This window comes from Peromyscus eremicus, chromosome 4 (assembly GCF_949786415.1).
Source record: "Peromyscus eremicus chromosome 4, PerEre_H2_v1, whole genome shotgun sequence".
In the NCBI taxonomy this organism is placed as follows: Eukaryota; Metazoa; Chordata; class Mammalia; order Rodentia; family Cricetidae; genus Peromyscus; species Peromyscus eremicus.
Window position 1 is genome coordinate 8,511,150 of NC_081419.1, and position 14,384 is coordinate 8,525,533.

The 14,384-nt window shown below is 45.4% G+C and overlaps 1 protein-coding gene across 7 annotated transcripts in view; it reads left to right on the plus strand.

Moving 5' to 3' along the window:
- Mapkap1 (MAPK associated protein 1) overlaps positions 1 to 14,384 on the plus strand; it is a 217,375-nt gene that overhangs the window by 130,029 nt on the left and 72,962 nt on the right. The window contains exon 8 of one of the 7 annotated variants that reach the window (XM_059260124.1): positions 3,801 to 3,910. The exons of the other annotated variants lie outside the window; for them this stretch is intronic. Within the exon in view, the coding sequence (XP_059116107.1) occupies positions 3,801 to 3,910 (110 nt within the window). The remainder of the gene's footprint in view (positions 1 to 3,800; positions 3,911 to 14,384) is intronic. 7 annotated transcript variants of the gene reach the window in all.

The window sequence follows — 14,384 nt, forward strand, 5'->3', positions numbered from 1 at the left end:
CCAGTCAGATCTCCGGTAAGGCACATTTTTAAAGCCTATTTTTAAATGTCTCTTTGAACATTTTTCATTTTATCACTGACCTACTTGACATTTGGAATTTCTTTGTAGCAGCAGAAGTGTGCTGTTAAAAAAAAATAATAATAAGTAGATAATTCAGTTCTAGAAGAATTAAATAAAACTTGTTACTGATTTTAATGGTTGAGTGGGAGAGTCTTTGACACAGAGAAACGAGGTCACTGTAGATCCCTGGATTCAGCCGGTAAACTCCACTGACCTATGATGTAATAGGTGAAGGCCATAGGTGGTCAGTTTCTCCCTTTGTCAGGGTCACCCTTGTGACTGGAAGCCTTGAGCTTCCTGGTACTTTGTATATTGTTGCTGTTGCCTTAGTACTATTATCCACCAGCTGTCACTAGTCTCCTGAAGCTTGTTGGTGTGACAGAGATGCTGCTGAGTAATGGAAGCATGTCAGTTTCAGCTTCACACCGACACAGTAAGACGGGTGCCTCCCAGTCTACGAGAGGGAGACTTCCAAGTAGGATCTGCCCAGCAGAATAGAGGTCTGTGTGGTGCTGATTCTTGATGCGTTCTCATTTTGAAGTGGAGCCACTTTTCTGTTGTCTGCTGAAAGGGAACAGAAAGCATGCTAACTTTTCCTTAACAACCTGTTCTTGCCTTTTGAAGTGTAGACATACTTTACTGGCTTGAATTTCTTTTTTTTTTTTTAAGTTTTTACAGTATTAATTGCTTTTGATGTTCATTAATGCTTGTCTCAGAAACTTTCACTTAGAGAAGTGTTAGCTTTGCCAAGGATCTCCTTCGACCTCTTTGTTGAGAGTCACAGAGGCAGAATTACCTGCTAGTTGACTGTGTTCCACCACTGCTTCCCAGGCAGTGTTCCCTGAAGTGTACTGGGAGGGGACAGTGGTGGTGGAGGTGAAAAGCAGCCACAGTGCAGGGGATTCTGTGTGACAGACAGGTGGTACTCCATTGGGTTCTTCGGATTCTTTGGTTCTCCATTAAAATTCACGTACAACCTGAATGTTGACCCAGAGTGCACTGGTAGCTGTGCTGTGTATGTGTCTATTTATCACATTCCTCTCTTCGTTAGACATGGCCTGAGTACAAGGAGACAGTGGCACAACAAGACGCTTACCAAGGCTAACCTTCTCCTCTAGAGGGGAAGGAGACATAAGAGGTGGAGAATAAAAAGAACACAGGCAGAGGAGCTCACTGCATCGCACAGGGAGGGTGCTCAGGGCATTTCTCTTCCCTAAGAAATGGACATTTGAACAGAACTCCACATGTACACTGTGAATACTTGAGTTGGAAGGGCACTGCAAGCAGAGGAGTTGCTTACCATATTTCACTGTGAAAACATTCTAGTTTACTGTGCTATTTAACTGACTTAACTGAAGTTGTAGTAAAATTGACCCTGAAGAGACATACAACAGGTGCTCACACGGTCCCATAGGACCATCATCCTCCTAGTCACAGAGCCACACCCTAGTCATCAGTCTTGGATTTTCCCATGCCAGCTCCCCATGCCATGACCACTAGCAAGACAGGTGAGCTTTACTTCTAGAGCATAGCTTGAATCTGTCCTAGTCACTGTGGCTTTTCATCTGAAACACTGGCATAGGCATCTAGTTGGCTTTCTTGCCACTGTTCTTAGCCCTTCCAACATGTGGTCTACACAGCCACCAGAGGGACCTTGTAAAATCTGAAGCTGATCATAGCTGCTCCAAACCCTTGGAGGACAACCACCTGCATTCAGAATAAACCCAAACTTATAGTCATTGTCAAATACACTGGGGCCCAAAAGAGAGAAAGAACCTCACAGGGACTGAGAGTCCAAAGAAAGGAAAGACTGGGAATTAGTGGGGAAGAAAGTGCAGCGTGCATGGCACTCTGGTGGACACAGGTCAGGCAGTGTCCTTGACAGGGAGAGGGCAGCATCAAAGCCTGTCTGCAGCCACAGGAGGCCTCACTTTTATTCCAGACAGGCCGAGAAAGTTGAATGTAAATAAATGTGCTATTTACTGGGTAGACATCTGAGGGGCATTTGTGTCAGGAAGGAGTTGGTCTTTGCAGAAACAGGATCTGTTAGGGGACAGGGAGCTAAGAGCTGTTGGCACCGTGTGCCTTTGTGCTCTTAACAGATATCCTCACTTAAGCTGATAAGCACAGAGGAAGGTGGTGGTGTGCATGCATACAGATACCTTCAGAAACAAAGAGAGGAGAAACATGGCACTCTGACATCCGGAGCTGTGCTGACCGTGGACACTCGGAAGCTTCCAGGCCTCATGGCTTTCCTCTGCTCTGGGAGAAGCTAGTTATCCAGATTTCCACAGCTAGTGAATGGTAAACCTAAATTAGAGCCCAGGCTTCTTTGACCTCAAAGCCCATACTCTTTTTATTTGTACCATGTTGCTTATTAGAACCCTAATGGGAGAACAAATTTAAAATTCTGTAAACAGAAATGTTCGTTGATTGTGAGATCTAAATGCACTAGAGAAGAGCAGCATTTAGAGGAACCCTGTGGTGAATCTCAACATAAAGCCAGGAATTCTTTTTGTAATTGCACAGTTTGTCTGTATTGGTGTCAGTTCTAATGTTTTATGTCTGGCTTTCTTAAAGCAACATACACCTGGCCTGAACTGCCCTATTAAAAAGGAAAACCCAGGGTCTAGGGGTGTGGCTCAGTGGTAGAATACTTGCCAGGAATAGATGAGGCCCTGCATACCATTCCCAGTACCACAAGAGGCGGAGCACATATGTGTAATGGAGTCAAGTTTTTAAACTCATGAGCCTGAGATACTCCGTGATGAACTTGTAACACTCATGTAAGTGTCTTCTGGCATTAGGGTTGAGCAGAGCCCTACTTCACATGGAACTGTAGACTGGAGACCCTTTCTTTTGTGGAAGGAAATAAAGCTTATAAGCGAGGGACTAACATGGAGGCTCCTTGTGCTGGAGCAGATATTCCTAAGAGGAAAGGGCACATAGGAAGGACATCTAAATGGTGGTGTTTGGTTTTGCAAAAGGCAGTCATTTCTGCAGACAGCTGCTCCTCCTTATGAAAAAGTAAGTGATGCTGGCGCCACTCAGGCATGGGAGCTGAGTAAGAAGTAAAGATCCAGCACTCGGAGGGGCCCTGTGGGAAAAGGCGAGAGTAAATTAGGATTGCTAGGTGTTTAAATGTGTAACTGAGAAGTGCCCCAGGCAGGAAGCTTCTAGTTAAATATTCCTCCTCGACACCTCTCTCTGCCTCTTTATCTTGTTGTTTCTTCTCACCTGAGCCTCCCTCTGTCTGGAGTGCTCGGAGGCTCCTGATGGATCTTCTCTAGTATAGCACAGAGCACGTTAAAGATGGCATTGCAGTCAACTATTTTATCCAGAAAGCCTGGAAATTTAGAGAATTTATGTCAAGCAAAAATCTTTTGGAACCACTTTAGAGACCCAATTATTTTAGAAGGGTGTTATGAGCTCTCACAACTGCCACATCAGAGCGACTTGAAATACATCATTCGCCAAAACTGCATTTGACCAGCACTTACTCTTCCTGCTAGTCGCTAATCTTTCAGAAGTTCCTTTTCCATTACAAAATCTATTCATTCACTTCATCCAGGCCAGTCACAGCACGGATTAGATTAATGAAAAGGCAAAAGGGAAGGAAGAGAGAGGACACACACAGCTCTGAGACAAGGGCTACTTCCGCTGGGGATTTCGCTTTAGCTCTCAGGAACTATTACTGCACTGAATGTGCATATTGATGGTGAGCTGCTGCCTGATTTCAGAAATGCTGAGAAGATCGAAGTGTCTGTTTAGAATGAAAGAACTATGGCACATTTGTGAAATGCCAACCTACCCTCTCAGCCTCACTCACCTCAGCTCTGACATGAAGAGGGTGAGTAAAGACTCTTCCACACACTGGATGCACTTCAGCCCTGTGGGGCTCTGAGATGCCACTCACTTGGTTTACAGAGGTCACTAAATGCTTTCTCGGAGCCAGCACCACACTGGAAAATCATAGAAAAAGAGACACTAAACTGTGGTAAATCTCTTCGCGGGAAGCATCACAGATAAGGAACTGTAATGCTAAAAACTACTGGGTGAGGCAGGGGCCCCAAGCAGAAAGGCTCTGTAGTGATTTCTTCGAACGGCATCTTCAGATGCCATGTGGCTAAATGAGAACATCTCAAGCAGAAAAGATGCAGTCAGAGACACAGACACCTCGCAGGAAGGAGGCTATAGAACCTAGGCAGTGGTAGACTCAGATGAAGGAAGTGAGGTCATTTATTAGGACTGATGATGTAGCAGGTGAGTGTAAGCACTAGGGATCTTCTGACACCCAAGAAGCCTGTGATCAGCTGGGGAGGCAGGCAGATAAACAGGCAGCTATAACATCATGAGTGTGTGAGGGGAAGGCCTTGGTCCAGTCTTAGGGCATTGGTGAAGATTGAGCATGCTTTCTGGCAGAGGCTCTAGCCTCTAGGACAGTGAGGAGGTATGGGATTGATTGGTCAGGCTGATGTGTGTTCATACTCTTGGGCAGCTTAGTAGCCATCTGAGGGTAAGGTGCTCACTTGGGGCTAGGTCATGTTTGTAAATCATGTTAAATTTGATGGCAAGAGGGGATCATTGAAAGACAGTCCAACCAGGGTTCCTCTTTAAACCCTGTGTATTGTGCCGGGTAAATTGGAGACCACAGAGCTTGAGGAAGTAGTACAGCGGATGATGGCACTCTGGAAGGAAGCAGGGGTGGAAAGCACTATGTTCAGAGGGAGGGAGGACACCAGTCCGAACCCATCTCCTTTCTGGAGCTTCGGAGTGGTGTAAAGCTGCATCTGGCCCCTGGAGCTGATCTCAGAAGATGGAGCTGTAAGATGGCCTAGTCAGTTAAATACTTGGAAAGCATTTGGAGGCGTGTCCAGCAAAATGTGTGTCACTTATTGGAATTTCCTTTTGGATTTTTACTCAGTTCACATACAGATACGTACACAGGCTGTTTCATGGGCCCACATGCTCCCTGGGTTTTTTATTTAAATTTATCTGTGGGGTGTGTGTGTGTGTGTGTGTGTGTGTGTGTGTGTGTGTGTGTGTGTGTATGTGCGTGTGCATGCTACAGTGCACATGTGGAGGTCAGAGGACAGCTTTTGGAAGTCAGTTCTCCTTCTACCTTTAGGAGGGTCCAGGCATTGAACCTAGGCTGACAGGAAGCACCTTTACCCACTAAGCTAGCCCTTGTTTTTTAACTAGTTATTTATGTATCCCATTATGTAGCTCTACCTAAGCCTGGAACTCACTCTGTAGACCAGGCTGGCTTGGGACTCATGAGATCCACCTGTCTCTGCCTGCTGGGATTAAAGGCGTACGTCATAATGCCTGGCCCTATTTGCTCTTCAAGTCACTTCCTTCTGTTAAGCCAGCTCATGGTACATGAGAGGTGTATATGTGATATCAAACATGTCTAATCTTATGTCTGCTCTTTCATTCACACACATCAAGCATTATTCTGTTTGAGAATGACCATGCAGTTTTCTTTTTCTAGTGAAGTGTGTTTATCCTAACAATTAAGTTATTTAGATTATTTCTGGCTTTTCAGTATACAAAACATGCAGTGACCGGACAGTGGGGACGCACACCTTTAATCCCAGCACTCAGGAGGCAGAGGCAGGCGGATCTCTATGAGTTCAAGGCCAGCCTGGGCTACAGAGCGAGATCCAAGACAGGCGCCAAAACTACACAGAGAAACCCTGTCTCGAAAACCAAACAAACAAACAAAAAAACACATACAGTGAACAATCTTCTATGACTATTGCATATTTTGCTAGACTTTAAATATGGGATTGCTTGTCAGTGGCTTGCTTACTGAAAATACTGAGGGCTGCAGAGGTGGCTTTAATGAGTAAAGTGCCTGCCACACACTCACGAGAACCTAAGTTCAGGTCTCCAGCACCCACATGAAAGTTGGACATGGTTGCATACCTCTGTAACTCGAGCACTAGAAGATGGAGACAGATCCCCGGAGCTCACCTGACTGGCTTCAATGAGACCACCTCAAAAGATGAGAAGAGTGATGAGGAAGACACCTGATGCTGACCACTGTGGTGCCTCCACTTCCCCCCAGCTCCCCGTCTCTGTCTGTCTGCCTGCCTGTCTGTCTGTCAGTCTGTGTCTGTCTGTCTCTCTCTCTCTTTCTCTCTCTCTCTCTCTCTCTCTCTCTCTCTCTCTCTCTCTCTCTCTCACACACACACACACACACACATCCTCACACACACTCAAACTCTCTCATACACACATACATTCTCTCTCTCTCTCTCACACACACACACACACACACACACACACACACACACTCACTCTGCCACACACACACTCAAACTGACCCACTCTCTCATATATATACACATTTAAACTCTTTCTCTCTTATACATACATTCTCTCTCTCTCTCTCTCTCTCTCTCTCTCTCTCTCTCTCTCTCTCTCTCTCTCTCTCACACACACACACACACACACACACACACACACACACACACACAGGAAGAGAGACAGAGAGATTGTCTTTCAAGCAGCTCTTGTATGGTCCTGTCACTCTGAAGTATGTAGAGTAAGTGCTTGCTCCCATCCCTTATCAACACTGCCTTTTATCAATCTTTCATCTTTTCTAAACTGATAGATAGCAAGCAGTTAGTATCTTATTTTACTTTGTATGTCTGAGTCTTCAGTGTAGTTGAGTATTTTCAAATATGCTTCTAGCCATTTGTCTAAGAGGTGTTACCACTTAAGATGGACAGTCAATTCTTTAAGAAAAGGAATCAAGAGAGGTCTAACTTTAATAAATTGTAAAATGTATCCTGTACTTCAAAGTATGGTTTTCCCACCTGCCTTCCACCCTCTGGCTAGGCAGGTGGGAAAGAGCGTATGTACACACAGTGGTGTACAGAGAGGGCACACGTCCAGGCCAGGCAACTTGACTTGTTTCCTGCTGGCCTTTTGATCCATTCACAAAGCTTCAATGTTCAGAGGATCTGTCTGGTAATTTACCAGAATTCAGTTCAGCTCATTTGAGACCTTATATTATTTACTTCCTTTATCATCAGAACTACCATAAAACATAGATTTTCAACAAAATGTTTATTAAACACTTCTTTCAGTCTGGTGTATGTATTAGCACTTGGAAAGTGTATCATACACTGAAACTTAGAAATGTAGACAAAGTTGTCACCCCTGAGCAGGTTTCTTTTGGGTAGGCATGTCTGAGGACACGGCTGGCAGCATTATAAACAGCACCAGCACCAAGGGCAACTGTAGGGGGCTAATGGGGACCCTGCATCATTCTTTGCCATGTGCCTGGTGAGAAAACTCCTAGAAGTTTCTGGGAATGGTAGCAAGTGGGGAGAGGCTGCAACCAACAATCAGTGTCACAAAGTGGGGATGACTAATTTGCTGAGGAGGCCGTTGAGACGGATGTTTAATTAGCTGAAGTCAGAGTGGATAAATTGGGAGAGGACTGCCTATGCAGAGAGGTGCCTTTTCTTTCCCACATCTCTCATTTAACATTGCTTTCTCATTACCATTTTGTTTTTCAAAGCAGCATCTTTAAATTAGGGAGAAAGAAGTGAGTAGAGAGAAAGTACCAAAATGACTGTTTGATGTCCACTGAAAACATAGAGTATTCCCAGCATTTTTGTGTTTAACCCTTACAGTAGACCTTGTGACCTGGACTTTATCCTCTTTGGTTTTTATGGTTGCAAAAACCGTGATGGGGGGAATATGTGTTTACACCTGTGCATGTGTATGTATGTAGCACACGAGCTTGCACTATTTGTGAGCATTGATAATGGGTACCATAGGTGAAATTAGATTCTTAAGCTCTGTGATTTTTCTCAACGACACAATTTCCTCACTTAAAATGAAAGGCTGATGAAAGCTTTCTGGGCTAAAGGCAATAGATTGCATGTGGACAGAGAATCCAGTGAGGCTAGGAGTGAGGCTGCACAGGCACGGGATAGCCAACAGCATTTGTAAAGTTTGTACCTATCACTGTGTGCAAATTTTGTCCAAAAGTAAAGGGGGAATTGTAAACATGGAATTCTAGGTAATTATTTCACTGCAGAGTGTCCTGAATACACTGGAATCTGTCCCTTGCTTCAAAATGCACTTCAAAAGATTGGTATGTGGATAGATACTTGCTAGAGCAAATGTATTAGCCAAGTATTAGTTACGGAATGTAGTAGAGTAGGTACACAGATTTTTCTGTGTACAGGTCTCAGCTTTTCAGGGCTCTATAAAGTCAATGAAAAAATGGAGGCGGGGAGCTGAAGAGATGACCCAGGGAGCAAAAGCACTGACCCTACAACACAGGTGGCTGAGTTCAAATCTCAACCACCCATGTGAAAATCTGGGTGTGGCTGCACGTGCTTATAGCCCTGGGAGGCAGAGAGAGCAGGTCACAAGAGCTTGCTGCTTTACCAGCCTAGACAGAGCAGTGAGTTTCTGAGTTAGTGAGAGACACTTTGAAGCCAGTAAGGTAGAGAGTAGCAGAGGAAGACACCCAGTGGTGTGGGATATTTTATTTTTCTGTACATAATATGTTAAATAATATCTGAGGTCATAGTTTCTTCCATTGGCCTGCGGTTTTAAGTTTACATATAAAGTTACTGTATACTAATTATTACCACTTATTTCAGCACTTTTCAAGTTCCTAAAATAACTTTTTATTGGTTGTTATTTTCATTTTATATATGAGATGATTAGAGTTCAGAGAGGCTACAGAACTTGCCGTGGTCACACAGTGGTAATGAAGAACTTGGGGACACATACATTCATGTGTTCCCAAGTTGTCCTGCTTACTACTACATGGTGTTTCCTCCTGCTGGGTTAGTTCCAGGACCCACAGCTCAGTGCACGCCTCTCCCCTAGAAAGACCAATCTTGCATTCTGAAATAGCAGCATGATTCTGTAGGAAAAGCCTAGGCTTTAGTACTAAATCATCCTAAACCCTCAGTAGCGCATGAGCTACTTGAAATGAGACAAGTCATCAGCCCCTTCCAGCCTCAGTTGTACTCTCTGAAAAGAAGGTTGTAGGCTTGCTCAGTGCTTATAAAGTACTTAATCCATAGACTACTCAGTCAGCAGAAGTCACCTATTATCGTCTCTGTCACCATCCTGTCGGATGCACCCTTATACCTGGGTTTCTCTGGGGGGCTTTGCTTTACTTCCTTTCCACTCATGTGGGTGACCTCTACCTGTAATGTCTGTTTTCCAGTATGTTGAGTCTATAGAAAACTTAACGTATTGCAGAAGGAGCTTTTGTATTGTGCTTGAACTTGAGACTGCTGGAATCACCTTTCCTTGGAACAGCTGGCTTTCCCTAACAAGGGCGCCACTCTAGAGGAGGATTGGTAATCCCAAGGCACCTTTGTCATACAGCTATGTCATCAGTTTTCTTTTCCAGAGAGTCTAGCAGGGGAACTTGTTTACATGTGGCCTTTGTACACTTCTGTTGTGGCTTAGCACCTTCCAGAGTGCTGCTGCTCCTCATGTGCTGATGCAGAAAGGACATGCAGAGAGGGTGGGTGTTCCCCAGCACAAGCAGAAGACCCAGTCTTCAAGCGTGCCAGCCCTCTGTTGATCCTGTTGGCAGCTGGAAGGAGTCTTCCTCTGCCAAGATTAAGTTTAGCTATTTTGCATAAAATCACTCCTTTACAGAGTTAGCCTGCCCCAGCAGACTTCTCCAAGACTAGCCACGCATCCTCAGTCCTGACCACAGCTCACAGAGGCCTGACACGAGAGCCATTTAGAAGGCAGCTCTCTGCAGCTACACTGTGACAGCATAGAGTTCTTCCTCTTCTGTCAGTTCAGATAGAAGAGCTTTCTGCTGTGTCCCTGTAATCGTTGTGGGCACATTGTGAGGAGAAGAAGCCCAGAGCCCAACACTTCAGAGGCAAGAGGATCAGGAATTCAGGGCCAACCTGGGCTCTCTGAGACACTCAGAACCCGAAGAAGAGGAGGAAGAGGAGGAGGAGGAGGAGGAGGGCATTACTTTTTCTGTTTTATTGTGATAATGTCTAGAGACAAAGATAGTTTAAAATAGGCCAGCAGCATCAGACTAGCAGAGAGAGGCAGGTATCCATCCCCACCTCTTTGACTCCCCAGATCACAGGGTGCAGTCAGTGAAGTGTATGGATGTCGCTGTGTCATCAAACCCGTTTTCCACAGAGGAAGCCAGTGAGGTGTTAATAAAGTTCAAGCGCTGTAGGAGATGCGAGGTGGCCTTGGTGCTCTTCAGTATTCCCAGAGACTGTCACCACTAAGTCACAGAAATGCCAGAGCATAGCAAAACTTAAGTTTGCTAAGTTTCTCCCCATACTGTGTTTAATAGTGGAACAACAGGACTTAAGATGAAGCACAGTTTAAGTTAAACAAACTGCAGGGTTACACAGATTTCTCAAGCAGTGGGTGTCAGAAGCATCCTTAGCACTCAGTAAGTATTCTGGCAGCCTCTGCCGTACCAGGCAGTGCATGGAGAAGTCAGCGCCTGTCCTCAGCTCACGTTCTGATGGGGAGATGGGAGTAAAAGGTAAAGCAACACGATGCAGGGACAGCAGGGTTTGCTTGTGGCTTCATGCATCTGTCTGTGTCCCCGGGTTTCTCAGTTCCTCTGCTGAAGGAAACTTGTCTCCAGGGTGAGACATGCCCTTAGTCTTCCTCCTTACTCCCATGAGCCTCCTGTCTTGTCCCCCAGCACTGGGCAGGGCAGCAGTGAGTGACTCCACCTGGATCAGCAGTAGACCTTACCGCAGCCTTGCAGCTGCTGAACGTGCACTCAGCACTTTGGCCTTGCAGCAGAGGATCTGGGACTGACACCAGTACTATGCTATTCTTACCAAATGGAGGTGACTACCTTGCCAAAGACAAGTGTGATCCACTCCTTTTCCTTTGGGAGAGGGATGTTGAACTTAGTTACGTAAATTAATTGTGTAAAATGAAAGCTTCTTGTGGACAATAATGGTTTCCTTTTGGTTTGTCAGAACCATTCATGGCCCAGAGGTGGTAGCTGATGCATTTTGTAAAATCAACTAAAAAGCTGGCTGGTAACCTGCAGCCTCTTCACTGGCTGCTGGCCCAGGCCCCCATCTTACTTAGGAGCAATTCATTGCCTTTTCCTTGTGAGAGACTAAGCTTTCTCAGAGAGTTGAACCATTAAATGGACACTTGAATGTCTTTTAATCAAAAGGCTGTACACATCACTTAATGTTGCCACCAGGCTCCCATGTATGTATGTATGTATGTATGTATGTATGTATGTATGTATGTATGTATGTATGGAGAGAGAGAGAGAGAGAGAGAGAGAGAGAGAGAGAGAGAGAGAGAGAGAGAACACCTCTCAGACATCACCAGGAGCCAGAGGAGCATGTAACAGCCAGACATTTGGTACAGTAGAGGGAAGTGCTGTGCACACCATGTCCAGAGGAAATGCACAGCAGACTCCAGAGGTGTGAGAGGGGCATAGGGACACACCCTGTGCACTCCCCTTCTATGGTGGACATTGATAGAGTGTCTGATCTAGATGATCACTTTTTAAAATCACCTGGTAAGAGTACTAATAGAAAATCTGAAGGTGAATACCAGAAGAAACGTCCTGAATACTTCAATTAACTTCCTGTGAGGTGGGCCTTGGGAGGGTTGGGGGTCACTGCGGTTCATCCTAGGACTTGGGTTTTGTTTACTTCCAAATTGTACATGATCTATGATGAAAGTAAAAATAGATTTTTTTTTTTCTAAAGAAAACAGCTTCCTTTCAAATTCTGCAGTTTAGAAAGATTTCTCCTTTCCCCCCTTGTATGGACTTTTTCTATTTGGAAACTTCCTTTCCCCTAAAAGCTACCATCCATTTTATTGGTTAGATGTCAGGTTTCTCTGAGAACATCATTAAATAGTTGCTTCCCATCGTAAACAGTTCCAGATTCCATGAGAGAAAATGTTAAGGGAGCATAGCTATCACGTTGTGACTTGGCCAACATTGCATCTCTTGTGACCTGGATTTTCCGTGGGTTAAAGCACAAGCTATTAGCAGAATACTCGTTCCGATTCTAAGAATGACTAATACCTCTAATAGAAAGGAAAACAGCTGCTTTTCCATAACATTAGAGTCCCAAACAGCTGTCACATGTACATTTTGACATCCTTTTTTCCCGTTAAAACTAGGACAAAAATGAGTTTACTGGATCTACTGATCTGGCTCATCACACCATGTAACTTTTATGGAGAGGTAGAGAAGAGGTCGTAGAAATCCTGTTGAGAAAGAATGTAGCTATCCCACGATGCTTGAACACACTTAGAATGAAAATCCTGTGGTGAGAACCTCCTGTACCAAGAGCTACTGCCCTTACTGTGGAGCCTGAGCCTGAGCCTGAGCCCCAGCAGGTAGCCATTGTTGGAGACAGAGTGCCACTCTGTCTCCTGAGAGCCTAAGTCCTGCCTTCTCTTGAGCTTTGATTGTGTGTCAAGGATGACTGCTGTGGAAGAAGAGGCTCTCTTAGGGAAAACTCACACTGCCCACTGGGTGACCTGAGTCCGGCCTTTCTACTCTACTCGGAGCACTTTAGCCTCTTCGATAAACGAGGTCCCAGCTACAGGCTATGGTTTTTCCAGACAGGGTTCTCTGTGTAGTTTTGGTGCCTGTCCTGGAACTCTCTCTGTAGACCAGGCTGGCCTCGAACTCACAGAGATCCACCTGGATTAAAGGCGTGTGCCACCGCTGCCCGGCTTGCTGGCTTGTTCTTAACTGCAGAAGTGATTCCTGGATTCTGGGAGGGCCTGCCTGGCTCTGCTCTTGACCTTACTTCTGCTTGCTCCTTGGTATCCTATCCTGCATGGCCCTTCATCTCTCTTGTGTGTGAGGGAACGTAGTTGACAGTGTCTCCATGGCACTGCTGTGAGAATATGAGGTTTATACAGCACTCCCCTTCCCCACACGTCCTCACCGCGCTGGTGGACACTGTCATCCCGTGCTCTCCTTTCAGTAACTGAGTCCCAGTCCCATTCACATTCTGTGCAATAGCATGGGTTTGGGGCCTGTTTGGGTTTGGTGTGTATGTTTGATGCCTCTGACTACTTTGGGACCTGGGAGGCTATAACTGCTAAGGGATCTCAGCTTGAATTAAGTCCCTAGGAGGTACAGCCTAGAATATGGGCCTCTGTCTGCCCAGCTGCTCACTTGAGCTTGTCCAGAGCTGTGAGGCCCTTGTCAGAGCAGCAGTGAGAACACAGGAGTGCACGTGTTGGCCAGACCTGGCATTCCTCTGGAGCACTCTGATAAGCAGAAGGGTTAAAAGCAGGAGAAACTTTCATCATAAATTGTCTTTCCAGCAGGACTTTCCAGGGAACATCTGACATGAGCTGAGAAGAGATACTGATTGGCCTGGGAGTCAGCTGAAGGAGACAGGGACTGCAGTGGAAGCTGCTGGATTTACTGTTATTAGCAAGGCAAATGGAAAGTCAGCAGGGCAGCCAGCTCCTAGGTAATAGATGAAACCAGAAAGGAAAATGGCTGCCAGCCATGATCCCTCGACTGCCATTTTTCTATCACTCTAGCCTTTTGTTTTGTTTGTCACACAGGGAAAAACATAGCTAAACTTCTTAGTTATGTCACAATTAGCTTAAAATAAATCAGGATATATAATTACTCTTTTCACCTGTTTGATAGCTTGAATGTTAGGCACAGGAAAGTGTGCCAGACTGCTCTTAATTTATCACTGCCTGCCAGGCTGAGCGCTTTACCTGTGTTCACACCTCATTTCATCATTGCACTAACCGTGACTTAGACACGTCATCCTCAGCTTAGAGACAGGAGCAGGGATTTGCCCCTGAGCGTTAAGGGTTGCCCATACACCTGTTGGGAAGAGCTGGACAGGGTCTTAGCCATTCAGACCTACTTAGAATGTCCACGTCCTGACTTGAAACAAGTTCTACTTGGTACATGACTGTTGGAAGAGAGATGGGACAGGCAGAAAGGAACCCTGCTGCCAGATGGGGCTGATGTTTAAAAGGTCTGTGGGAGAGGGTGGCATAACCTGGCACCAGAACCAAGAAAGCAGGTGATGTTTAGCATCTCGGGACAGCTGCACAGAGAACCACATGCTAAAACGGGTTGGACCACAGAGGCAACCAGTAAGCAAAAGCCTCGCCTTCAGAATCACCACCTAAAAACTGCCTCCTAAAATGCTGCTCATGGGCCCACACACTGTAGTAACTTTTCTCATGAAATCCATATAGTGAGCTTTTTATTCTCTACAGTAGGACCGATAAAAGCTAGGAATGAGTAGTTTCAAATGGTGCAGTCAAACTTAGCCAGCAAGATGCTCAGAGTATAA